The 26,430-nt window shown below is 39.6% G+C and overlaps 1 protein-coding gene across 1 annotated transcript in view; it reads left to right on the forward strand.

The window, feature by feature from the left end:
- Reln (reelin) overlaps positions 1 to 26,430 on the forward strand; it is a 445,708-nt gene that overhangs the window by 334,756 nt on the left and 84,522 nt on the right. The window contains 7 exon segments of the mRNA XM_021253949.2: positions 1,327 to 1,464; positions 2,265 to 2,451; positions 6,908 to 7,113; positions 10,924 to 11,095; positions 11,642 to 11,842; positions 17,610 to 17,842; positions 26,061 to 26,218. Of these exon segments, the coding sequence (XP_021109608.2) occupies positions 1,327 to 1,464; positions 2,265 to 2,451; positions 6,908 to 7,113; positions 10,924 to 11,095; positions 11,642 to 11,842; positions 17,610 to 17,842; positions 26,061 to 26,218 (1,295 nt within the window).

A 26,430-nucleotide genomic window follows, 5' to 3' on the forward strand; every position in this document is an offset into this window, starting at 1 on the left:
TACTTTTATAGTAGCCTCTTCTAAAAACCATTTCTTGATGGGACTATGCAAATTGTGGTGGCTATTTAATTACAAACATTAATCTCCTACCATAGAGGAGGCAGTGTGCCTGTCCCTTTGTATGTCCCATGACAAACCCTGATATGCAAGCAAACCTATGAACTGTATGTACCTCAGCGAATCCTGGAATTACCCTGCTAGGCATGAAAATGCAACTTATTAGCAACAGATCATTGGTAAAATAAACAATAAAAGTGTGGTCTGGATTTTAGCTGTCTGTTATGTACTCAGGGAGTACTTAATTTGTGTAATTGATACAGAAGACTGTAATGGTTCATTCGGAGCCATTAAGATCAAATATGTCGGGCCGGGGATTTAGCTCAGTGGTTCCGGCGCCTGCCTCGCAAGCGCAAGGTCCCAAGTTCGATCCCCGGTACAAAAAAAAAAAAAATCAAATATGTCTGTGGATACCATGGTTAGGAATGGCTTAATCAATGGAACTGAGTTAGCCACAGTAATTCTGCAGGTTCTTTGTGAGTGCATGTTATTTTGTTTAGCACTTTGACAAAAAAGAACTAACCACAGCCCCTGAAAATTCCTAAAGGTGAAAAATATGCTGTAATTTTAAAAGAATGTTATAAAGTAGTCAGTAGCTGGAAACCTTCTTGACATTGCTCCTAAAATATCCGCTTCTTTAGACTTTGTACCTGGTTTCATTGAATTAAGGTCCCAAATGTTTCTGTGTGTGTAGTGGATTAACTTTTCGTACCCACTTAAGATCAACTTGTCCATGAAACCCAAGCAAGTTAATATTTCAGAAATAAGCCGAATTTAGAAGCCAGATGTTCTTATTCAACCTAAAATAATACCCCCCAAAATTTATTCTTTTATTTTAAGACCTAACTGAAAGTTTTCTAATATCTACTGGTGTGGTCATAATAAGAAATTGTATTACTCTTAGGTAAACATCTTACATTTTCACCTGTGAAAGACAGGCTCAGTTTAGTAGGAATCTTTATTTTTTAAAAGGTTCCTATTTACTTGTCTTTTTCTAGCCTTAAATCAACCAAAGATACTAGTAATTTGTTTTTTAAAATATCTTAACTAAGCTTGAACTGTATCAAATACAGCCAGATTTCTTTTTAACTTTCATCATGATAGAATTGTTGAACTGTACCATAATTAAGTGGAAATTAAACAAAATAAAAACAATGGCCAGCTAAACACAAGTTGCAGAGAGTTAGGTATCTCAAAGATGCTGAACTCTGGCATTCTTTGTCTCTAGCACCACGCGAAACACTTTATATTACTGTACTTCATTTCTAGGTCCAGTGCCACCCGCTTCCGCTGGAGTCAGAGCTACTATACAGCCCAGGATGAGTGGGCTTTAGACAGCATTTACATCGGGCAGCAGTGCCCCAACATGTGCAACGGCCATGGCTCATGCGACCACGGCATGTGCAGGTCTGTGTTCCACAGAGGACTGTCCATCCCTTGCCTCTGGGATTTGTGTCTGTGGGCGTGCCACAGCACCTGTCATCAGAATCAAGGGCCAGGTGATACTTAACGACATGGCCAAAAGAAAGTGCGCTGCCCTTCTGTTCCTAATCCGAATGCATAAGATATTGTCACATTAAGATGCTTATCAAGCCATATATTCCAAACCTCAAGACAAGGCCTACTGGGTTTCAGTTTCAGAGTTTATTAAAAAGATCCTTGCTATTATTTCCCATTTTTCTGTGGACACTCTTAAAGTTGTCCCGCATCACTTTATTAGAAGCTCAGAATTGTCCACAAGGGGAGAGGGCAGTTACCACTGATGAGTCTGAGAGAGGAGCACCCCGGAGTGCATCAAGACTCTAAAGAGACATCATTCAGTCGGGAAGAGAAACTACAAAACACGGCCAGGGTTACATGTGGGGTCAGCAGGCAAACGTGTATGTGACTCTATCAGGCTCTGGGGGAATCCCGTTGTCCCTTGCTTCCCCGTAAGCACAGACATCGTGTCCTTCCTTACTCCCTGGTGCCTGACTTCCACCTTCATATCACTGTATTTTTTAAGAAAGGATTCTGTCCATTTGGGGCGTGTGAAAGACTGAAGGTTGTCGGTGCCACACTGCACGCACAGATTGATGCTGTAGAGCAAGTTCTGCAGTGAGTACCGAGAACTGAGGGGAAGCAGGACATGTGGACATCTCGGATGGCGCAGCCACAGTCTTCCAAACAAGGTCCTAACTTGGTTCCTCGGCCTTGCACTCTCGTAGGTGTGACCAGGGATACCGAGGCACTGAGTGCCTTCCAGAAGCCACACTTCCTTCCACGATTATGTCAGATTTTGAGAACCAGAATGGTTGGGAGTCTGACTGGCAAGAAGTTATTGGGGGAGAAATTGTAAAACCAGAACAAGGATGCGGGGTCATCTCTTCAGGATCATCTCTGTACTTCAGCAAGGTATGGCCAAGGACTGGCTCCATCATCGGGACGGTGGTCAGTGTAAGGACAGCCCAGAATCCATTGGTGCAGAGCGGAAGGGGTTTGACTGTTCCCCATATTCCCTGCTTTTGACTGTCAAGTCCATCCTTCACCGCATCTTGGCCAACTCTTGTAGTGTTATTGTTTTGGGTTCATACAAATCCAGTTTAGGGCAGTTTAAAATTCCTACCCTTTCTATTCCTAATTTAAAACCCATTGATTTACTTTCCTCCAGTGGCAGGTAGGCTTGAGTTTTGAGGTCTTCGGGTGGAGCAGGCTCCTGGTCTCTTCTCCCCCTGGCCTTTAGAAGGCTGGAAATGTGCAGACCTGGGATGAGCAATGAGCAGGGTGGGATTGGTGGATTTAGGGGTCAAAGACAGCAATTCGGAGCCAGACTACGTAATCCAGTGATAATCTACCACTTCTTAGGTCTGTAACTTTAAGCACGTTACTTAGTCTTCTTGTAACTTAGCTTTATCAACTGTAAAGAGAGGACAATAAGAGGATCATTAGGGTTATTATGTAGATTAAATGAGTTAGTATTTGTCAGTCATGTAGAGCAGTCCCTGACATATGGAAGGAACGTCCATAAGTATTTACTAAATTGGTCAGTCCATTAATCTGGGGACTAGGGTTGGAGGATGGAGGAGTGATGGTAATGATGGGGGTATGCAGAGCGGCTCCTAGGGCACTGGCCAGCTTTCTGTGGTGAGCAACATCTCAGGTCCTACTCTGACTCTGTTTGGTGACTGCTGGTGGCATTTGCTGATGTGTGGTTCTCTGCATGAAAGTTTTCATTGCAACGTTCAGCTTCCCCCAGGGGAAACACCAGATCTGGGCCTGCAGATTGGCAAATAGTAACTGGGGCTGACATGTCAGGCAGAGTCACAGAGACCGTTTCTCTCAAAACACCCTCAACTCCTGTTGCTTGGTTAGGGCAAGAGAGAGGGAAGCACCTCCCTGCTCTCCTTCCTACAATATAAGCAGGACATTCTTTTCCATTCTGCTCCAATTCATCCCCTTACTTAGTGTTCAGAAGGACTAGAGGGCGACCCCATCTTCAACCTGAGCAACATGTCTAGCCTGAATTACTGGCAGCTCTTTTAGAATGTGGAGGGATCAACACCACTTCTTTCCAAAAGGGACTGCAGCCACCGGGTCTGTACAATTGGAAATGTCCCCCTTTACACCACATAACAAATAGACAGGTGTAGGTGGTACACCACAGGGCTGAAACACTGCAGACTCTGTTTGGGCAGAATTCCAGGAAAAATTAATTTATCCAAGTGCAAAAATAGGTACAGGTTTTGTTTTGATGCAGGTGCAGAACAAAGAATCAGCAAGCAAACAAGCAAAAAAACGATGATAAAAAACAAAAAATGGATTCCATTTACCAGTATTTCCTATTGACTGACATTGAAGGTCCCCTGGCGATTACTGTTAAAGATGTAGTCAATACGTGATCAATATACATTGTATAGATCCGGGTATGCTGCATAATGGTGCAGAAATGGAAAGTCTGTGCTTGCCATAAGCATTGATTTTAAAATAAGCTTAGGTTGGGCCGGGGATTTAGCTCAGTAGTTCCGCCGCCTGCCTCGCAAGCGGAAGGACCTGAGTTTGATCCCCAGTACCAAAAAAAAAAAAAAAAAACTGAAAATAAGATTAGGTATCCTTCACTAATATGTAATCAGACACCCACAATAAATGCGTGTGTACATCCACACACACAGATTTTAAATATGTTAAGGGTTTGGGCTCCATGTCAATATTCTTTTCACTTAATTCAAGACAGTCTTGGAATCAGACTCCCTTGGTTTTGTATCTGTACTCCAAAACTCATTTATTGATTCATCTAACAAAGTCATAACATCTCTCTGTGTGTCAGTTTTCTTGTAAACTGAGATGTTGGGGATAATAATTGAGTTAATGCAGGTAAAAAAACAAGAATAATGTTGGGTACAGAGAAAAAGCACAATAGATGTTACTATCATAATTCTATTTTATGAGAATAAATTTCAAACTGGTATCACCAAATATTTATGCATATATGCCCTGCCACTAACTTAAAATCACTATTTCAAAATAAATTTATTCAGATCTGTTTAGTTCTAAGTGGGAGAAGCCCCTTATGCTAAAAAACAGGAAATTGGGTCTATCCAATAAAAACCCAAGGCAGGGTTGGATGGAACTGGCCCCAGAGATATCAGTACTTGGGAATGCCCGCAGAACTTTATCCTGGAGGGTACATGTATCTGCTGTCACCATGAGAGCGCACCCACAGCCACAGAACTTTCTACGCAACTCCAGAGAAAAAACAGAAGTTTCATTTTAGCAATCTCAGTGACCCGGTAGCCTGGCAGAGAAGTGCGACACACTGTTTGGATGCTCCACCAGCAAGCATTTTGAAGTGGAGATCAGGCAATAACTGAAAAGGCCTTTGCTCACCACCCTGGATGAGTTAATCTGAAAACATGCTTCCCTTCTCTTTCACACATGTCCAGGATGGTCTCTAATATTCCAATATTCCTGCCTAACTTGTATTTGTTAAGTACCAGTCCCCTGCACTACCCGGGAGCTCTGCTCCTTGTCCTCCTCATCCAAGATTCTGCCAGTTTCCCCTACCCCTCCCCTCTTTCTCACTGCCATCTTCTCCACCACCCGTCACACCAACCTTTCAGCATCCTGTTCAAAGCCTGCTGTGTCTGTGAAGCTTTCAGGAGCTAGAGTGAGCTATATTCCTATCTCCATTCTTAGAATTCCTCTCTCTTTTATAGATATATTGATCATACTTTATATGCGTCTACTTATTTTATAAGTAATGTGCATTCCACAATAGAACCATCATTCCACCCAGCTAATTGTGATAATTGGATTTTTATAATTCTACTCACCTCAGATCTTTATCCTGCTGGCTCATTTCCACATGCCAAGTTTTTCATAGACTGCTAGATTCAAATTAACCTGCTAAGTTCTGTAGTTTTTCATCTAAAAATCATTCCTCCTGCAATGAGCTTGAGGCATGAAAATACGAAGATCTCTGTAGCGTTTCTCTCATTTACAATATTTCAAATCAACAATTTAAAAAATGAAAGCATTTATAACAAGTTGAAAATGCACATTACTTATAAAATTTCCTCAAATATATAGTTCAAATTGAAAGTTTGAAAGCATATGTTTCTGCTGCAGAATTAACTTGAGTTCTTCTTGTGAATGTGCTTGTTTATTTTGGAATCTCTTAATTGGCTTTAAATTTATTCATAGTAATGTACTCTTTTAGTTAGCTCCAGATATTTCCCCTATGACCTCTAATAACTGAAACCTTTTCTTAATGAACTTAGCAGATTAGAGTAGGGATCACATTATAAATATGAGGGTCTTGCTATACTGTGTATGCTATGTCAGTTTTCCTCCCCAACTTTTAATTGAAGTCCTTGTGAGCTCTCAGAACAACTCAGAGAAGTCCATGAATTCGCTTTGGCTGAATGTGTTTAGGTGGAAAAGTCTCATAAGCAAACCTTCTTTCAGTCCCCTTAGCATGAAACCATTTACACGCAACCAGAATGATGATGCCCTTAACGATTTATATCTGACACTTCACAAAAGAACTGTGACGTGCAGCTGGTATACCAAGTAAAGAAAGCGAATTACTGGATTTGAAGAAAACTAACACTGTTAAGACATAAAGAGACTGGTGATTGTAAAAAGCTTGTTTAAATGGTCCCTCCCAGCCTCTCTACTGGAGAGTACGAAATGGACAAATAGGAACCTGAGAAACCGGAATACTCTTTCCTATTGTGCAGAAGTTTCCATCCTCCCTGTGTCACTTTAATTCCCGTGGGAGGGGAGGGCCAGAGCTGTTCCCTTAGGAAGGCACGCAATGTGCTAGGCACCTTCCATGCCACATGTTACTTCACCTGACAGTCACAAGGCCCAAGGAGGAAGGTGTTATTACACATACCGTACCTCTGAGGGAAACAAAAGGTCAGAAGGGTCACACAGACAGGGAGCAGTATGAATAGTGGGCTGAGATGCAGACACAGCTCTGGCTGACTTCAAAGTGTGTGGTCTTTCTTCTCCATTACTCTGCCTGGAGGAGATTTGCAAAGCAATGATTGGGAATGTTTTCATTAAAATTAATTTTGCTTAATTTTTTAAATTCTTTCAAGTAGTCTTTGATATCATGAGAAATTCTCATGAGGTCCCATAACCAAGTTGTGAGCATCAGTGATGAAAAGATTGAGCTAAGGTATCCAGGGACAGTTCCCATATCCAGAGCAGAAACTGTGAAGTAGCCCCACTTGCTCCTATCACCAAAGACTGGGGACAGACCACCTCTACATGGTGCTAAGATGCTCGTGTGAATTTGAAACTAAATAGCAAAATGCCAAAGAGCTTGCTGATGACTGGCGGTGCTTTTCTGTCCTCTGGAAAGGCTGGGAAAAGGCAATTGGTGAGCTGGGATCTGGATACTTCCTGGGTGGACTTTGTCCAGTTCTACGTCCAGATTGGTGGAGAGAGTGCAGCGTGCAACAAGCCCGACAGCAGAGAGGAGGGCGTCCTCCTTCAGTACAGCAACAATGGGGGCATCCAGTGGCACCTGCTGGCGGAGATGTACTTCTCAGACTTCGGCCGGCCCAGGTAACCTCCCACCTAGTGGGTCTTCCCATGGTTTCTGGGAGTGCGAAAGATTAAATTGTTGTTGAGCTGTTCCTAAAATGTTGACAGTTGCAAAAATAGACAAACTCATACATATTTAACATGAAAAACAGCCCAACGTATAAGGATTTTCATTTCATTTAAGTGATTGAACAGAAATCATTTGCATTTGTGCTTGAATTTTTTAAGATTTTGGAGGAAAAAAACTTTGACTAGCAGAAAAGTAAGATGATTGGCTGCTGCTTACCCAGAGAAACTCTGTGGTACAGAGTTGGTCCAAGCTTATTTTTCCATTTGAAGATTTTATTTTTGTTTTATGTATAAAGGGAATATGTTCTGCTGTTAGATTGAAAGCAAGATGGATTTTTTTGGTTAAAAGTTTTTTACTTGGCCACACCCAAATATGGTCTGAAAACATGTATGAATTAGTCTCTAGATATCAAATTTCTCAAATTTTTCACTGGCCTATCCCTGTGTTTATTTTGATAGATGAGGAATCTATATAATAGAATGTTCTATGCAACTACTGAAGTGTTTGGGGAGATTATTCATGTTTAATGATCATAACTGTGCTAGGCAGTGTATTTGTGTATATTTAAATTTAGTTCTTTTGCAATTATGTAGCATTTTGAAATTCTATATTTGTATTTTTTATATAAATACCATTAAAATCTCAATGTTATTACTTCTAGGGTGTTTCTTTATATGTTCAGTATTTCCATTTTAATGCAAAACCAAAATTCTTTATATGTTGACCACCAATAATTATTAAGCTTTGACATATTAATGTTCCTATTTTACATATTACAACTGAATTTTGTTGTATTGAAAGAAATTATTATTGAGGAATATACAGGTACAGTTCTTACAAATTGAATGTATTTTAAACATGCTACCTAAAATATACCTATTTTAAAAATTGAAGGTTAATAAGGTTATTGTTTTAAAATATTAGGTCTCTTACAGGTGACATAATTTTCCATAAAATAACACAAGCAGATATGAAAGCATATTTCTTGTTTTGTTTTGTTTTTTTGTACTGGGGATCAAACTCGGGACCTTGCATTTGCGAGGCAGGCGGCAGAACCACTGAGCTAAATCCCCGGCCCTGAAAGCACATTTCTTTTAAAGGCTGGAAAGATACCAGATGGGTAAAGCAAAAGCCAGAAGAGGCAACTGGGTGAAACAAGGGACATGGCCTTGCGAGAGAGATGGGGACACTGAATGGGAGATGAAACCCAGTGAGAGCCCCAGACCAGTAGAGCAGAAGGAGTAGATTAGGGTGCCAACTGCTTTCAGAAACAATTTGAAATAATGCAAATTATTTTTCCTAGCAATATAATTCTTAACCTGGAAAGTATTAGGAGTTCAGTGAAGTGACTAGAAAACTGTATCAGACAAACTAATGACTTCTCCAAATTCCACCTCAAATATTATGCAAAATATTTTATTTATGGAAATATTTATAAAGGCCAAAGACATTCACCAGATTCTCTCAGATTTCTGTGATGTTAAACTGGCTAAGAAACTCTGAGTTGGAAGATATCGGGGAATTCCCATTCATAATGGCAAATATATAAGTAAATATAAGAAATAACTTTAACAAACAATACATGAAAATGTCTATGAAGGAAACCCTAAAACTTTAAATTTTCCTTCAGAGATATAAAAGAGAACAAGTAAATGGGAAATAATAGTGTCCCTGTGTGGGAAAACTGGAAACTGTGCTAGAAAGATACCTCTTAGTCTGTGACGTAAGAACTTACTGTACATATGAAAAAAAGCAATATTACCTACTAATGAAATAAATGGTTAATCTAGTGCTGATGGGAAAACATGAGTAGCCACTTGGGAAATATTTGTTTATATTGTCACTTTATATCATCAAAAATTGTTAAAGATTGATTTCAGATTGAAACACTTAATAGGTTACTATCTGAACTTGGGAAAAAAATCTCAACAATACAAATTCAATGAAAAATTCACAAAGAAAAGGGCTATTTACATAGAAATGTACTACATACAAATATAAAACTACATGTAACTGTCAAAAAAAAAACAAAGAAAAATAAAGAAAATAAACTGAGAAATATATTTGCAACCAACATGAAAAATAATGGATCAATGTTCTTGTAAGAGCTTATACAAATTACCAAAAAAATCACTAGGATCCCAATGGAACAATGAATAAAAGGGATGTGTAAGTGTTACAAAAGAGGAAGCACAGATGTTCAATAAAATATGACTTATATTCATCTTGCATTAAAGAGATACCACTTTTAATAGTCAAGATAACATTTTCTAATTATAACACTTAATGTTCTCTTCACAAGGGAGCAGTGGGACATGAAGCAAAAAATATTATAGGGGCTTCACCTCTGGCCTGTGGCAGACCCTGCTCTTAGGAAAGGGCTGTTTATCTCTCTCTAGGATCCCACAAGGGCTTTGGGTTCTTTGCCTGCTCTGAGCCTGTTTCCCATCTGGAAAATGAGGAAGGAGTTTGGACGGAAGGACTTATAACATTCAGATTCAATGGAGAGAGGGGTAGAGGGGAACATACCTGTAATCCCAGCTACTCAGGAGACTGAGGCAGGAGGATTGCAAGTTTGAGGCCAGCCTGGGCAGCTTACCAGGACCCTGTCTCAAAGTAAAATTAAAGAAAGGGTGGGGGCTAGAGATGTAGCTCGGTCTTCCCTGGGTTCAGGTCCAGAAAAGGAAATTTAAAAAGGAAAAAGAAAACAGACATTATATGGAAACAGGGTCCTGGGTTGAGGGTTTCCAACCTGGGTAGCACCAGCATCCCCAGAAGCTCACTTTGAATCCAGAATCCCAGGCCCATACCTGCCCAATCAGAACCTTGAGGCTGAGCCCAGGAGTGTACATTTTTGGAGCAATAAAAAAAGTCCAGGTCAAAAAAAACAAAACAAACTATTATAATTCTTCCAGAAAGGAATTTGAAAAATCAAGAGTCTTAAACATGACTAATTTATTTGACCTAGTAATACCATTTCTGATAATCTTATATAAATAAACTGAAGTACAGATAAAGTTTTATGCATAGGGAATTTCACCACAGAATTATTTATTATAGGGAAAGTTGAAATAAATAATTACATGAGTATGTAATGAAAATTATATAGACATAAAAATGATCTTTAAAATACTAACATGAGAATTGCTTATAATGCAATGTAAAGTTTTAAAATATAGGACACCAAATTATACATATAATGTCTCACCTATATAATAAATTACACACCGTGATGCGGTAGATTAAGGTGACCCATGTTTCATTTTTAATGCGTATTTATGTTTTCCTACAATGAGTATGAATTCCTTTGGAAATTTTTTAAATACCATTTTATTGTATTAACATCCAAAGGAATTGTTTTTTCTTGATATTTCTTTAAAAAAGATATGACCATTGTTATAATAGTCAGAAGAACTTGATGAATCAAAGTCAGTTGAAATATTTTTTCTCTTCCCCAAAAGATACAATTCCAAATGAAATACACCTGGCCAGGACCCAGCTTTCTTATAACATTAAACTTCTTGTCCGTCCAAACTTAGAAACTTCAAAAATGTCAAGAGAGGGGCCGGGGATTTAGCTCAGTGGTGCCACCACCTGCCTCGCAAGCGCAAGGACCCGAGTTCAAGCCCCGGTACCAAAAAAAGAAAAGTCAAGCGATCAAACAAAACTAAACTTTCTCTGTTGCTTCCTTTGTAATTTCATCAACCACTAAGAAGAACACAGCTTTTCCTTTCCAACCACAGTGATTTCCTTGTATGCAGATTTGTCTACCTGGAGCTTCCAGCTGCTGCCAAGACCCCTTGCACCCGCTTCCGCTGGTGGCAGCCTGCGTTCTCAGGGGAGGATTACGACCAGTGGGCAGTCGACGACATCATCATCCTGTCGGAGAAGCAGAAACAGGTTATCCCAGCTGTCAACCCAACTCTGCCTCAGGTAAATCTCAAATGCTGGAACTCTAAGAAGCACAGGATTGTACAAGTGGAAGAGATAAAGAACTGTTAACTTCCTAAAGTATTTGGTGCTTGACACCGAATTGTGTAATGTACATTTAAGTTTTCGTTCTTAATTTTTTGTTACCTCTCTAGGCCAGTAGTTCACAGGTTATTGAGATGTGAGAAGTCTGTGAAGTCTGTTGAAGCCATCAAGCAAAATTGTTTGGTTTTGCAAAGTTTTTAGACACACCATGGGCTAAATATTTTTGGTTATTAAGTCATTGGGACAAAATGTTAATGGCAGCATAGAAAAAGTTAATCTATACGTTCTTCTGTATTTTACTAGAAATGCAAATGACATGGCATGTCATAACTGAAAATTCCAAGGGCCAGGGATTTAGCTCAGTGGTTCCGCCGCCTGCTGCGCAAGCGCAAGAACCCTAGTTCGATCCCCGGTCCAAAAAAAAAAAAAAACAACTGAAAGTGCCTTTCTTGTTTTCAGAGCCATCTGATTGCTTTCCTGTTTTATTTGTATCGTTTCTCTTAGAACTTTTATGAGAAGCCAGCTTTTGATTACCCTGTGAATCAAATGAGTGTGTGGTTGACGCTAGCTAATGAAGGCATGGTTAACAATGAAACCTTTTGCGCCACCACGCCCTCAGCCTTGGTGTTTGGGAAATCCGACGGAGATCGCTTTGCAGTAACTCGAGATCTGACCCTGAAACCTGGATATGTGCTACAGTTCAAGGTATTTACCAACTAACATCTTCCCAGAGCAGGTTGGGGAGCAAAAACGACTTCCAGATTTATGTGAGTCCATCATCTTAGGATGACAGCGTTTTCCAACTCTACTCATAAAGAAAACAGTTTATCAGTTTTTAAGAAGACCCAAAAGTTGCACTGATATCATTATATTTCCTTAAGTGCTTAAGCAACTCTTCCATAAAAATATATTTGGCTTTAAGGACTGTTATCTGATTGTGGCTTACTGAATCTTATGCTTCTGAATGGTATTGGCTAAGTTCTCTTTTTCAGCTTACTAATGGGTTTTGGACTTATGAATTGTTTTATACTTTTACTATAGGATTTTCAAAAAATTCCCTTCCCTTAATTCAAAAAATTTTTACTCCATTTAACATTGTTCTTCTAAAAGCTCATTGTCTTTCCATGAGCTGTGATAATATATCAGCATGTATAGCGAGTATTTACTTTGACAAGCTCTTGTCTCAGAACCCTAATCAAAATTTTATTGTGTTTATAATAAAATCCCATTGGTGAATTCTGGGGTCAAAAGTAATGCAGTTTTAATGAACTAGCACAACTACATGGTCCTTACATAATGGCAGGATGCAGATGCTAAATAATTTACAAATGGAATTATTCAAGAGATCAGATGTTTATAGGAAGCTCTTCAAATATAATTTCCACAGGTCTGTAAACAAAGAAGTTAGTCATAAATAATATGATTAGTAAACTGTTACCCTTGTTTGGATTTTAATGCCAAAATGTAACAAAAATTCGTTTTTTTGGCAACACTTAAAGTGGTAACAAAATACCATCAGTAGCCAATACATTTCCAGAATACTATGCTGTTTCTCATCTGACACATTTTCAATTTAATTAGTCATGAAATCATGGTGGTATAGGCATTAAATTCTATAAGATGATATGCTGAAGCTTAAAATATTGAAGAAATTGTTATACATTTCAAGTACTGAAAGGGAAAGAATGCACGGTGCTTGAGAAAAATCATAGTTTTTGCATTAAAAGCACAGCTACTGACTTTTGGTTATTAGTTAACAATACACATAAAATATGGATTATTCAGGAACCAATAATTAATGTATATTTGAAACCTATATACAAGAACTATTGGTGTCATTTGTACAAAAATGCCCAGTGCTGGTGCATATTTGTTACTATCAACCATGTAACAAACACTAGGTCCTAGGTATGTAGAAAGGGAAAATAGGGCCCACCCTAGTCCTTAAGATACTCAGAAGTGAGAGATGAGCGAAAAGCCAACAGCCACAGTGCAGTCACAGGAATGCTGTAGTTGAAGGAGACTCTGGATGCTATGGAAGTGCCCTGCACAGTGCCTGATGTGGGGCAGGCACTCAAAACAGTTTTCAGCAGCTGGGTGGATGGATGCATGGATGGATGGATGGATGCATGGAGAGATGCAGGGATGAATGGATGGATGGATGGATTGAAATTAAAAGCTTCTAAAGATTTAGCTAGCTGAAGATTGAAAGGGGAGGAATTCCAGATAAAAGTAACAAAATATGTGAAAGTCCAAATGAGATTGACAAATTTGCATACTAAGGAGTAGGGGTTATGATCAGCCAAAATTAGACATAAAGCTGATTTTGATTGGCATTGGATTTTATACTGTCACTTGAACATTATCCCAGGGATGATGAGTCATGAAAGATTTTCAATCCTGTGTGCCAGAATCAGACTTGTATTTTAGAAGAATCATTGGGATAGCAATATAGATGTTTACCTAACAGGAAGGGAAACACTCATGTTGCTGGAAGAGTCACCAAGCACATTTGTTCAGAAAATATTTGCAAAGACTGTATGTTCCAGGCACTATTGTAGGCTATAAAAGTAAATATAAATATGGAGCAGGAGGTGGAGCATGGTTACCATTTTCCAAAGAATTTTCAGGTTAGCCTCACTAATAAAATGTTATTTAAGCTACAACCTATAGAAAGTGAAGGAGTGAGTCATGCAACTTCCTAGGAAAGATTATTCCAGGTGCAGGGAACAGAAAGTACCAGGGATTAGGTGGGAATGTTCTTGAAAATGTTCTAGAAACCGCAAGAATGGCATTTTGACCACAGCAGAGAAAGTATTTCAGTATAGTAAGGGACAAACTTTGACTTCTGTTTTATTCAAAATTGCTAACATACAGATGCCATACTCTGACTCAAGCCTTTAAAGAATCACTCTGATGACTGTGCTGGGAATAAAACACTAGGGCTGCAGCAGATACCAGAGAGCAGCCATGCCATGACACAAGTAGGACATGATAGGAGTGTGTGACAGTGTAGGAAACCAAAAGTGGGTAAATCAAAGATGTAGAAGTGTAAAAAAAAAAAAAAGAAAGAAAGTTGGACAGGGTAAGGCACAGTTTGGGTTAGAAAGATAAGTAGGCAAGTCTGAGAAATGTTGAAGGGGACAGTCAACAGGGGTTGGTGATCTATTGTGTAATAGAATGGATTCTAGAATTATCTCATATTTTTGGGTCTACTCACTGAAATACAGGAGGAAAATGATTTGTTTCAGGGAAGTGGATGATGAAAACTGGCTTTGTCATGAGGAGTTGGGGCGCCTAGAGCCTGCTACAGTGGAAATGAACAAGAAGCAGTTCTATAATCTATCCAGAGAGCAAGAGAGGAAACATAAATGGAAATCCAGGGTGTTCAGAAGCCACTTGAAATTATGATTGTGAATGAGATTGGACATACATAGAGTAAGAAGATAGCAAACCAGGCACTGAATCCTAGAAAACACCAGCACTTTAAAAAACCAGGTTAAGGGCCAGGGATTTAGTTCAGTGATGCCGCTGCCTGCCTCCCAAGCACAAGATCCTGAGTTCGATTCCCGGTACCAAAAAAATAAAAAATAAAAAACCAGGTTAAATGCTCAATAAAAAAAAAAGAGGACCAGGGATTTAGCTCAGTGGTTCTGCCGCCTGCCTTGCGAGCGCAAGGACCCGGGTTTGATCCCTGGTACCCAAAAAAAGAAAACCAGGAAAAAAAAAAGAAACGGTCAACAGTGTTAGAAGCTACAGAAGAGTCAGGTATAATAAAGATTACATTTTTCCATTGCAGTTAGAGGCATCTTCACTTGGGTGGTAACAGTAAAATTCAGAGTACAGCAGACTGAAAAGTAGTTAGTAAAGGAGTCTACAAAATAAATATGACCTTGTTTCAGTACTTAGCAGTGAAGTTAGGTACAGGCCCAAACATCATGAAGAATTTTTATTTTATGTTGCTTTGTTTTTAAAGATAAGAGAGGCTTTAGCTGAGGTTTAGATGGTTCTCTAAGCTGAATGTATGTATATAAATGGATCCCAAATGGAAAGTTTAAGGTGAATCACATACTTATCACACTTCACAATGTGTCTACAGCACCTCATTACTTAATTTTTAAGCACAAACTTGAAAGTTCCCATAGCTTGCCTACTTTAGCAGTAGTAGCAGTCACATAAGTTCAAGACAAAAGGCTGTGTGTGCCCGCTGTGGCCACCATCCCAGATGCCAGTCAAAGGGTATTCTTACTGATGGGTACTACAGTAAAGGTGTTTGTGTTAGAAGAGTTTAATCATGCATTTGAGGAGATCAAATCTGTAATTATATTCTTGACATTTTGCTACATAAACTTGAGTTTAGCTCTGGGTATGAAAATATAGAATTAACTTATTTTAAAAGACAATGAATCCACCTTATAGTCACAAGGACTAACTGGTCTACCTAATAAGCTCTGGCCCTATATTATTTGCATATAGATCTATCTGTTTGTCATCCTATTCTTTGGTCTTGATCATATTTGGTTCCTTGCTTCAATTTTCCATCTAAATTTGACTATCCTTATCTATGAAGTTTCATACAATATCATTTCATTATAGCTTCAGCCAACAAATGAAATAAAATATGAACAGATCATTCATATAAGACATCATTAATTAAGCAAATAGGTAAAATCCCAACAGTTACAGTTATCAAAAAATATAAACTAAAACAGTCTAAAGTTCATTTATACATTGTTAGTTTAGAAAGAAACTATCTTAATCTATAATAGTATTTGGTGCTATAGTAAAACCAATTCATTTGAACCTAACTGATACCGACTGAACACATGTAACCAGAGATTTTAAAATGTTTCTACATCTGTACATAGTAATTCCTCTCCTAGGGATTCATCTATTGATAACATATCAACTGAAGAAAAAAGATATATTCTCTGCAATATTGCATGTGATAATAAAATAATATGGTGAGTAGAAAACAAGAGGAAAATTCTAGAAGCATGATAGCTTCAACTCTGACCAAAATATATACAGTAAAACATTAGTTTGTGAGCATAATTTGTTCTGGAAGCATGCCTGTAATCCAAAGCACTTGTATATCAAAATGAATTTCCCCATAAGAAATAATGGAAACTTAGAAGATTTGTTCCACAACCCAAAAATATTCATATAAAAATAATTACATTACTGTAATATAATATAAATAATAAAGAAAATGCAAAATATAAAGATAAACAAACTAATCTGCACTTGCCTTTGAAAACTTTCATGGCTGGTGTGAGGGAGACAAGAGAGAGGAGGGTTATTGTGACTTTCACTATCACGAATGGAATCACTGCTATCTCTTGGCTCAGTGGAATCTTTTCTTTTCCTTAACAAGGAACCTATCCAATGACACTTGATTTTGCCTCCTTTTGAGGATTTCCTGAAATGTGAAATTACATTGTCGTTAAACAGATTCGCTGCCCACACTTCTACGACCTCATTCAAGTGGTGGTTTTGTACAAAATTTTGCACTGCTTCCCACAGTTTACCCATCTCCCTAATCTCATTTGAAATGAGGGATTCCTCTGCCTTCTCCTCCTCTCCTCCATAACCTCTTGCTCTTGTGAAATGATTACTCAACATTCTGCAGAGAAAGAGAGAGAGAGAGGAGGGTGGGGCCATTGGCTCGGTTGTGATCATGTGATGTTCAGCATCACATATTTACTCATATTGCATGACATTGTTCATTATCAAGTTAAAATTTATTAGAAATGTTTACTTATCTTGTACAACACTCACAGAACACATTACTCACAACCTGTGGTTTTACTGTACTTCCTTAGAAAGAGCAGAAAGGTGAAAAGAAAAACAGTATGCTAGGGCATTGGAATTTAGGTTGTATTCTTTATAGTTTTTTTTTTTAACAGTTCCAATTCTGTGATGACAATCCTCTATTCATGTGCATGAAACTGTAGTATTTCATCTCTGGATGATGTTGTTTAATTGATGCTGTAATAGAAACTTAGCCCTTTCATCTAAGTTGACACTGATTTCTTACTGAGCTTTGGCAAAGCTTCCTGTGAGCTTCCTGCTCCACTAGAAGCAGGGAAGCTGCCCTGTCCTCCAGTGACCACATTCTAAAGCGGATGCTGCATCTCCGTCCTCTGCTTCCCTATTTCTACTCTCTGGAGGGAGAAGGAAGTAACTTTTTAATGTCTTATCTTTTGTCTGGGACTCCAGAACCACAGTCGCTGTACTTCTCGCTTCTGTAAACCCGAGAATTCCAGCTTTCTGTTGTAAAGTCCTATTACTGCCTATGCAGAGAATCCCAGAATTTGTGGAAGGGTCTTGGTTGGGATTGAGCTGCATGGTTCTTATTGTAAATATCATACCAACCCAGTAGAAGGGACTCTGGCCGTGGTAGGACCTCATTTCATAACTGGTGTCTTGGAATCAAATCCACATATAATTCTCTTCTCCCTTTTAACAGCTAAACATAGGGTGTGCCAGTCAGTTCAGCAACACAGCCCCCGTTCTGCTTCAGTACTCCCATGATGCTGGGATGTCCTGGTTTCTGGTGAAGGAAGGCTGTTTCCCAGCTTCTGCAGGCAAAGGATGTGAAGGGAACTCCAGGGAACTGAGTGAGCCCACTGTGTATCACACAGGGGACTTCGAAGAATGGACAAGAATCACTATTGTTATTCCAAGGTCTCTTGCATCCAGGTACAGTAATTCTTCTTTATGTGATACAGCTGCCATTTCTTGGGAATATTTACTTACCTCAGTATCTTTATTTCAAATCTCTCAATAACTTAAAAGAATTCAAGTAATCTGGATGTTCCTTATCCAGCTTATGATTTTTGAGGAGAAGGCTGCTAGGATAAAATTTCCAAAAGGGGTAGTGTGTGTGTGTGTATGTGTGTGTATGCTACAACCACACATTTGTGAGTGAGACACACTTGCTCCCCCATTAACTTATTGAACAAACATTTACTGAGTACCTGCCTATGTCAACTACTGTTGTGAATCTGAGTATAGAGCAGCGAGCTAAAGATGTTAAAGGCTAAAAGAACTGTAAAGTATTAATTATATATAGCTTTCAATATATAAAGATTTTTAATCATTTAATACCTCCTTACATGAAGCTGGAGTATCTTGTAATATAAGTGATCCCTTTAAATGACTATTAAAACAATAAGACAGTAGAGAAAAAGATTAAAATTCTGAACTTTTAATGGAGAAATGAGATGTAAGGACTGAGAATTTGAAGTGAACCAGTTGTATTACTAGAGCAATAATTTTAACTCTTAGCTTCCTGGCAGCTACAAAAAAAAGGGAAAAATTAAGATAATTTAGTTCTTATTGTTGAGTAAAAAGAAAAAAAGCAGGCACATTCTGATTTTTAAAGAAGAGATACACTTTTTCCCAGGCTCAATATTCTGGAATAAATTTGTAGCATCTTTGTACTAGATAAAGTAGGCGACACAGAGATCGGTATTTTTTTTTTGGTACCAGGGATCGAACTCAGGTCCTTGCTCTTGCAAGGCAGGCAGAGATCAGTATTTTTAACTTCAATCATTTTACAAAGATAAAAAAAATTTTTCAAAAAAATTTTTTAATTCTTCTAGTAGACACTTCTTAATTGAATCTGGAATATGACCATGACGTTAATTGTGACTTAGTCAAGCCATTTGGGTTCAGAGCTGAGATGATGTAAGCCTATTTGCACTGCTCCCTGGTGCTGCAGTAAGGACTGGGATGTTCATTAGTGTCAGTCAGCCATACTTCCACCTTCTTTCCTTCCTGAAACAAGGTAGGATTATATTTCCCTGCACCCTTTAAAGTTTGGCATGGGATAATGTAATGTGAATGGACAGGAAACACGTGACTTTAAGATCCATGTGCCGTTTGCCATGCTTTGCGCTTCATTGAGGTATGATTGCAGGGAACCCTCTATCAGCCTGGCCCTGAGTATCTACAGTAAGAAGACTCCCTTGTTGGGTTAAACTATAAGACTGGGAGTTTTTTGTTAACACAGCATACTCTATTTCATCCTGGCTGGTATAATGGTATAAGCCTAGCAAATCATAAAAATGGCTTATCTATAAAGTCTTTAGAGACCATTCTGTCTGTGACATCTTTCACCGAATTGATCACCAGATTTCCTAAATCCCACTAAGCAAGGTAAACTGGTTATGTTGTCTATCTCCATCAATACTTAGGTGTGCATACTTCAAAAAATTATACCAAAGCTTTTGGCAGACAAATTTCCACGGTAGGAAAGGTACTTCTTTGGTCAAAGATGTAAAACTTTCTGTGCTAGTCTGCTAAACCTTGAAGCGTAATCTTTAAATACCAGCTATTTTAAGAAATAGCTATTAAGCTACTTCAATGAGTAGATTCAAGTCAATTCCTTTGTCTTCATATGTCAGTGTTCTTTGTAGTTTATCAAAGACAGACTCAAATGCTTTAGATCTTTGATATGTAGGTGGCAAAGTTAATGAGTCTATCACTTTTAATGAAACTTAACTTCACTTGCAGCTCACTTTTGTTAGAATACAGATCCACTACTGTATCAGAGAAACACACAAACACGAACGCTTAACAAGGTTTAAATAAGGTAGTTCGTACTTTCTTATATGATAGTCCAAGGATGAGCAGTTCAGAGTCGACAGCTTGGCTCTGCCATGCTGAGCACGTGACTTCCATCTCAGGAGCCAAATCTTGTCATCTCTCAACTAATGAGAGGAAATGGGAATCAAGGATGCCTAGATGTCTTACTTTTGTAAATAGTCAGCCTTCCTCTTGCTTTACATTCCTTAGCAGAGCCTAAGCTAATATTTGCATAGTTGCCTCCTGCCATACAATACACCTCTCCAAAGCCTAATGGCTTAAAACAGCAGTGCATTATCTCTCAGGAGGTATGGGGCTCCCTGGGTGGTTCTGCTGGTCTCTCTCCTAGCCTCCATCTGATAGCTGTGAGTTGGCTTCTGGACTCACCGGCATCTTCCCAATGTGGTCTTCCTCCCAGTATTTTTTACAGTTGGGTGGCTCCAGAAATCCAAACTAACCAAGGTATCTGGGGGATTTATCTAATTTGCCACATCTTATTGGTCAAAGCAAGGCACAAAACTAATCAATATTTCGAAGGTGAGGACAGAGACTGCTGTTTTGATAGGAAGTGCATAAAAGTCATATTGCAGAGGGGCATATGTGATAGTGAAAGGAGGAATCATTGTAACCACATAGCCTCACCTGCCCCAGCTCCAGCGACTCACATCTCTCCACTGCAATATGCATTTTCTCTCCTCCATAACTCCCCAAAGTCTTAGCCCAACAGCTTTAGTTCTTCACTCCCTGGTCTTATTATCTATATCTGTGAAGACAAGTTATCTACCCTACCCATTGCCAATATAACATGATGAGACAGTGACAGGATGATCACTCAAACAAACAGTAAAAACCAAAAATCAACAAAACAGAAAGGGAGGAAGGGGAAGCACACAGCAGCCACCAGCCTGTAAGAATTCTGAAAGCCACCAAGAGGCTTGGTGCATGGTCTCCCTCCTCCATGAGCGACATCCAGGACAAGAAAGTTTCCTTGATTAAGATAGTTCTCCTGGGCAGTGCATCTATAATCCATTATTCTTCTCGGCCTTTTTTTTTTTATTCCCTCTAAGCTTCACCCTCTGAGACATCTTTCTTTTCCCTTAAGAATGTATCATAGCCAGCAATCTCCTCCAGCTTCCTGCCCATCCCAAGTTGTGCTGTAACAGTGCTGCTCTATCGTCTTCACTCCACCACTACCTTTGTCCCCCTGCACTTCCCTGAAACCATGGACTGACCACAGCCCTTCCACATAGATAGGTGTAAGTGAGCCACATCAAGTAGTTCGTCTTTCTACAGAGACTAGAATATCAGAACACATCACTATCAGAGCAGATAAGACAATCTGGAGCCAAGGGCCAGAAATCTAGTTGGATTTTTCCAAAACTCAATAATAATATATAGCTGAATCTGTCGCTACAGTTTGTTTGGGGTTGCACGGAATAACCCAACTGGTAAAGCCCCATATGAAAAATAAGAAAGAAATAAACCACATATGAGAAAAAAGAAATAAGAAATAAGGCTAGGTTGTCCCTAGCCTCACAAAGTAAGCCAATATTTTGAGACTCCAAATGTATCAATATTTTCTGAGACTTCAGCTTTTGGAAGAAGAAATCCTCTCCATTACAATCCAGCTTCCTGTTTAATTTGGATACCAACCAGCTTGCTAATTGATGGCCTGTGTGATGAAGAGCCCTCTGCTAAAGAACAGTGAATATGTTTCTACTTTACCACGAGTAAATGAGCTGTTGTTGTTCCTTTTGCAATATGTTGACACTCGGATATCTCCAAATGCAGTATTCAAAAGCTGAGAATTCCAAGTGTTAAAATTGTTAAAACTTGGAGCTGTTTTGCCGTAAGGCAATATGCTTACAATAGTTACTAGAACACTGCTCTTTCAGAAATAATTCTAAGCTATTTTTCTCAAAGGAGCAGTTTATACTCATATTAATCTGCATAGTTCTAGTGCTCACTTGGGCAGCACATATACTAAAATCTGCATAGTTCTTGCTTACAGAGGAGAGACGTGGTAGTAATAAGTGTTGGTTCGTCTCTCCTGACTACCAGGAGAATCCCCATCCAGACAGGAGGATGTGGAGAGTGCCGTCTCTAGCAGGGATAGAAACACAATTGCTCAATGTTCTGCCAGACACCTCCACTACCACCTGTCACCCGTGTGCCCCTGCACCCCGGAACTGTGTGGCTGTAGCAGAGTGAGGTGTAGAAACCACTTCTCCTGCCCAGGTAGGCCCCTCCCAGTAAAATGAAAATTGGGTAAGAGGACAAAGAAACACAGTGTTTACTTCTTCTTGCCTGTCTTAAATATGAAAAGCAAAGGGGAAGTTTTGATCCATGATTTCAGTAGTCAAGCCACACGATGCCATATTTAGAATAAAATTATATAAGATTAAATTCCATCTTTCTCCTCAGTCATCGTTTCCTCTTCACCACTTCCTGTCAAGTCAAAGACCTCTATTGCGCACTCTCCTAACTCTATGGCCTCCTTAATGGTGGTCATCGGTGTTCCATGTGTACCTTTGTTTGAGCAGGTTCTAGAGAAGCGTGGCTTCTCTCTCGATTGTGGGCTCCTAGAAAGCAGGCGCTGTGTCTGGGTTTGCTTCCAAGGTTAGCCCAGCCTAGCACTTGGTGGCATGCTGTAGGCGCAGGCTACACAGCCTCTGAATGCAGAGATGTGAAATGAGCAATAATAACCAGATGGGTGAATAACTACAATGAAGACGCCTTCCTTTCTTAAGGTGTTTTCCAAAAAAAGAGTAAAAGCTGTTTAGCAGGAAGTAGTTGCAGTGTTCTGGTGTGCCTCCTTGAAAAAGCACATCAATAATATTAATAGTTGCAAGGCTGTATCTCCTGGATTTGAAAAACATAGAATCTAGACATTCTTACTAGCATAAGTGTGGCCTGTTTATTTCTTCCCTCCTTTGGATGTCTCTCTCTGACTTGTTTTGTTTTGTTTTTGTACCGGGGATTGAACTTGGGACCTTGTGCTTGCAAGGCAGGCATGGAACCACTGAGCTAAATCCTCGGCCTCTGGCTTGTTTTTTTTTTAATGAATTCTTTATCAATTCTTCCTATTCCAGCAACCTTGAGGTTGCTAAATTACTTGTGTTCAATCCCAAGGTTTTCACTGAAAAGAGAACAGAGTAGCAGCAGGAATCAGGAACCAGGCACATGGTGAAGAAATGGAAATGAAGCAAAACACACTTACATCATGACCAGTGAAACCCTGGTGGATTTGCTTTGCATCTTCCTTCCAGCAATAACAAATAGCAAAAATTAAAAGAAGGAAAGGGCCACGGATTTAGCTCAGTGGCACCACTCTTGCATTGCAAGCGCAAGCAAGGTCATGAGTTCGGTCCCTGGTACCAAAAAAAAAAAGGAAAACAGGAACCTCTCTTGCCCCTTTTGCTCTGCATTACCATCCTCGTTCTAGAATTCCCACCTCTACTGCACCACATCCTAGACTAACCCTATTAGCCAACAATTTTAACCAAAAACTATTTAGAGTTTCTTTTTACTTTACTTGAATATAGACTTCTTAATACTGAGCTCCAGAGGTCTTTTATGTTCGCAGAACGCTTAAGAGTGCTCTGCTTTGTGGAGCTTAGGGTCTGCAGACAGAGGTGCCAGCTTGCTCCGGCCAGCGGACAACCTCACCAGGTTATTATTGTAATGAAAATTACAGAATCCTAAGAGATAGACAGTGCTCAGAGGTTTCGCTTGCCCCGCATTCACCAAAAGTTCTTCTAAAATTCTTCCCAAAGGCAGGGTTCTTCAACCCTCTAAATGATTCTCGGCCCAGATCTGAGCCTGCGTCTTCCATGAAGCGGCCCTCGATGGAGCTAGGCTCATTTGGCTGAGTGGGAGCTTGGGGTGGGAAAAGCAGCTGCCCTTTCTCTTTTATTGCTTTGCATAGTGTAGTTTGGCACCGTCTTTCTCATGGTTCTGTTACAGAAAAAGAGAAGCAAGTGAGAGTTGTAATCCAAGAGGATGCCTATCAGAGAACCAGTGTGTTTTCCTCAGTTATCACAGATATGTGCTCTGTCTTTTGCCAGGAGGACCGGGGCCTCAACGAGAGTCGTTGGCAAATTCTGATGTCCATTAATTACATTTACTTCCCCCGAGACGGGGGATATCTTCAGAAGTTGAATAACATAACATGGCCAATAGAAGGAAATTCTCTAAAACCCCTAACGGGAAGACAACTATGTTTATTTATTTTCCTTTTGCTTTGTTTTTAAAATCTTCTTTAATTCAGTTCTACTTTGCCTTTAAAAATAAAACCAGGTCCGGGGATTTCGCTCAGTGGTTTCGCCGCCTGCTGCGCAAGCGCAAGGGCCGGAGTTCTATCCCCAGTACCAAAAAATAAAAATAAAAATAAAATCAATACATTTTGAATTAGAACTCAAAGAAATACTTTTATATGTCCACCTTCCTCTTTGCACACTGAAACTAAAGCTGGCATTAATAGGTGATTAATCTGTAAAACAACAAAAAAAGTTTTAAACCTAATAATATTGTTGGTTTCAGTTTGTGAATTTTCCAACAGTAGCTAACCTTAAATAATGAAGAAATAAAAGCAGAGTTGTGGTTCAGTGTTTCCAAATTTCCAGGATTACTTAAAGAGCTTAAAGAAAGTCATTCTGACACTGCCATGGTATTTTCACAGTAACAGGGGAGAGGAGGAGACATCTTTGTCTATAATTATTCTTTTTTGTTTTTTAAAATACTGGGGGATTAAACCAGGAACACTCTACCCCTGAGCTGTTACATCCCACCTCTTATTTATTTATTTATTTATTATTTATTTATTTTTCTTTCTTTCTTTCTTTATCTATTCAATCATTCATTCATTTATATTTTTAAGACAGTCTCCTAAATTGCCCCAGCAGGGTTTAAACTTGAAATCCTCCTGCCTCAGCTGTCCTGAGTGCTACAATGCCAGCACCATATCCACTTTATAGTTATTCTTGATAATCTTCTTTCATCTTTACGGTTCTTTCCCCTTGTTTACTGGAAACTGGATTCACTCAAGTCTGTAAATATTGGCAACAAAATAAATTGGAGTCTGAATATCCTAATACATCTTCCTCCTTTGATGTGAGTAGAATTCAGAAGGAAAGGGTATTTTCCTGCTGTGAAATATGTATTTCCCTATATTTGAATAGATTCAAAAAGACTTGCATTGAAAGGATGGAGAAGATAAGAGAGCAGTGGGACAACTGCCAACGTGGTGGCCTCAGAACTGTGGGTCTAGGGCAAGGAGGACTACACAGCAGCCCGGGGCACTGTGTCCTACAGGGACAAAGGCCTGGGCAGGGCCCCTCTTCTGCTCACTCACTGGCAGTTACTGGGGTGGATCGGCAGCCCGCCCACCTGGTTGTTCAGAGTCCATAAAGTGAGCATCTTGGAGATTGAATGATGAGAGAAGCAGCTAGGCGTGGTGGTGCAGGCTTGTGATCCCCGCGCTCATGGAGGCTGGGGCAGGAAGGTCCCAAGTTTAAGCCCAACCTGGGTGACTTAGTGAGACTTGGCCATGAAATAAATAAATAGATGGCTGGGATGTAGCTCAGTGCAAACTCCCTGTGTTTAATACCTAAGTGCCAAGAAAGAGAGAGAAACAAGCAAACTAGGAAGGAAGGAAAGGAAAAAAGAAAGGAAGGAGGGAGAGAGGGAGAAGAAAGAAGGTGGGGGTGGGAGGCAGTAGAGTTATCCGTGCAAACTTCACTCTTCCCTACCTGACTCATGACAGTGGCAAATAGCCAGAGTGCCCCATATGTGCAATCAAAGAATAGTCTACTCGTTAATTTCAAAAGTTCCCAAATGGCGTCTCTAATATTCATTAAATTAATATGATGAGAATATGAACTGTTAAATAAAAGAAAGAATGTCTTCCTGGTTAGTATTACCAGCAGAAGAAGGAATAGGAAACTAGGCAATAAAGACCTATGATACATTTCTGGCCATCAAAAGCCTTCTATTAAAAAAAAAATTAAGTCAGGGCCAGGGATTTAGCTCAGTGGACTCACCGCCTGCTGCGCAAGCACAAGGACCCAAGTTCGATCCCGCCCCCAAAAAAATTAAGTCTTCTGTATCTGATAGCTTCGTGGTATTGAAACATTTAGACTGAAGAAGAAATCAAGAAGATTTGAGAAAGATATGAGAGAGACATCTTACAAAGGTTAAATGTGTCATCAAGCAGGCAGTGACATCCAAATAATTATTAAATATCTGGAGCTGCTTGGATCTTTCTGTACTCCTGTGCTTTGGTGGGAAATGTGTTTGTAAGAGACACGTGTGTTGTGTTTCCCGACAGCAAGACCCGGTTCCGGTGGATCCAGGAGAGCAGCTCCCAGAAGAACGTGGCTCCCTTTGGCTTGGACGGAGTGTACATATCCGAGCCCTGCCCCAGCTCCTGCAGTGGCCACGGGGACTGCATCTCAGGCGTGTGCTTCTGCGACCTGGGTTACACGGGTAAGGCGGGCCTGATGGTTTGCCTGTAAAATGTTAATCTGTCCTTGCTGTATTTCATGGCCTTTCAAAGAAGTAGGTTCTGAGTTTATTTCTCTAAAGCCTAAGGATTGTAGGAATTTGCCATCCAGGCACATCGAGGTACTAAGAGAGTTTCAAGCTGCCTCAGGAAGAAAGCGTGATAATGTAAATTTCACTCCCCAGAGGGGATTTGT

The sequence above is a fragment of the Heterocephalus glaber genome, unplaced genomic scaffold, assembly GCF_053883595.1.
Source record: "Heterocephalus glaber isolate CG9 unplaced genomic scaffold, H.glaber_assembly_v1.0 deba00000676, whole genome shotgun sequence".
In the NCBI taxonomy this organism is placed as follows: domain Eukaryota; kingdom Metazoa; phylum Chordata; class Mammalia; order Rodentia; family Bathyergidae; genus Heterocephalus; species Heterocephalus glaber.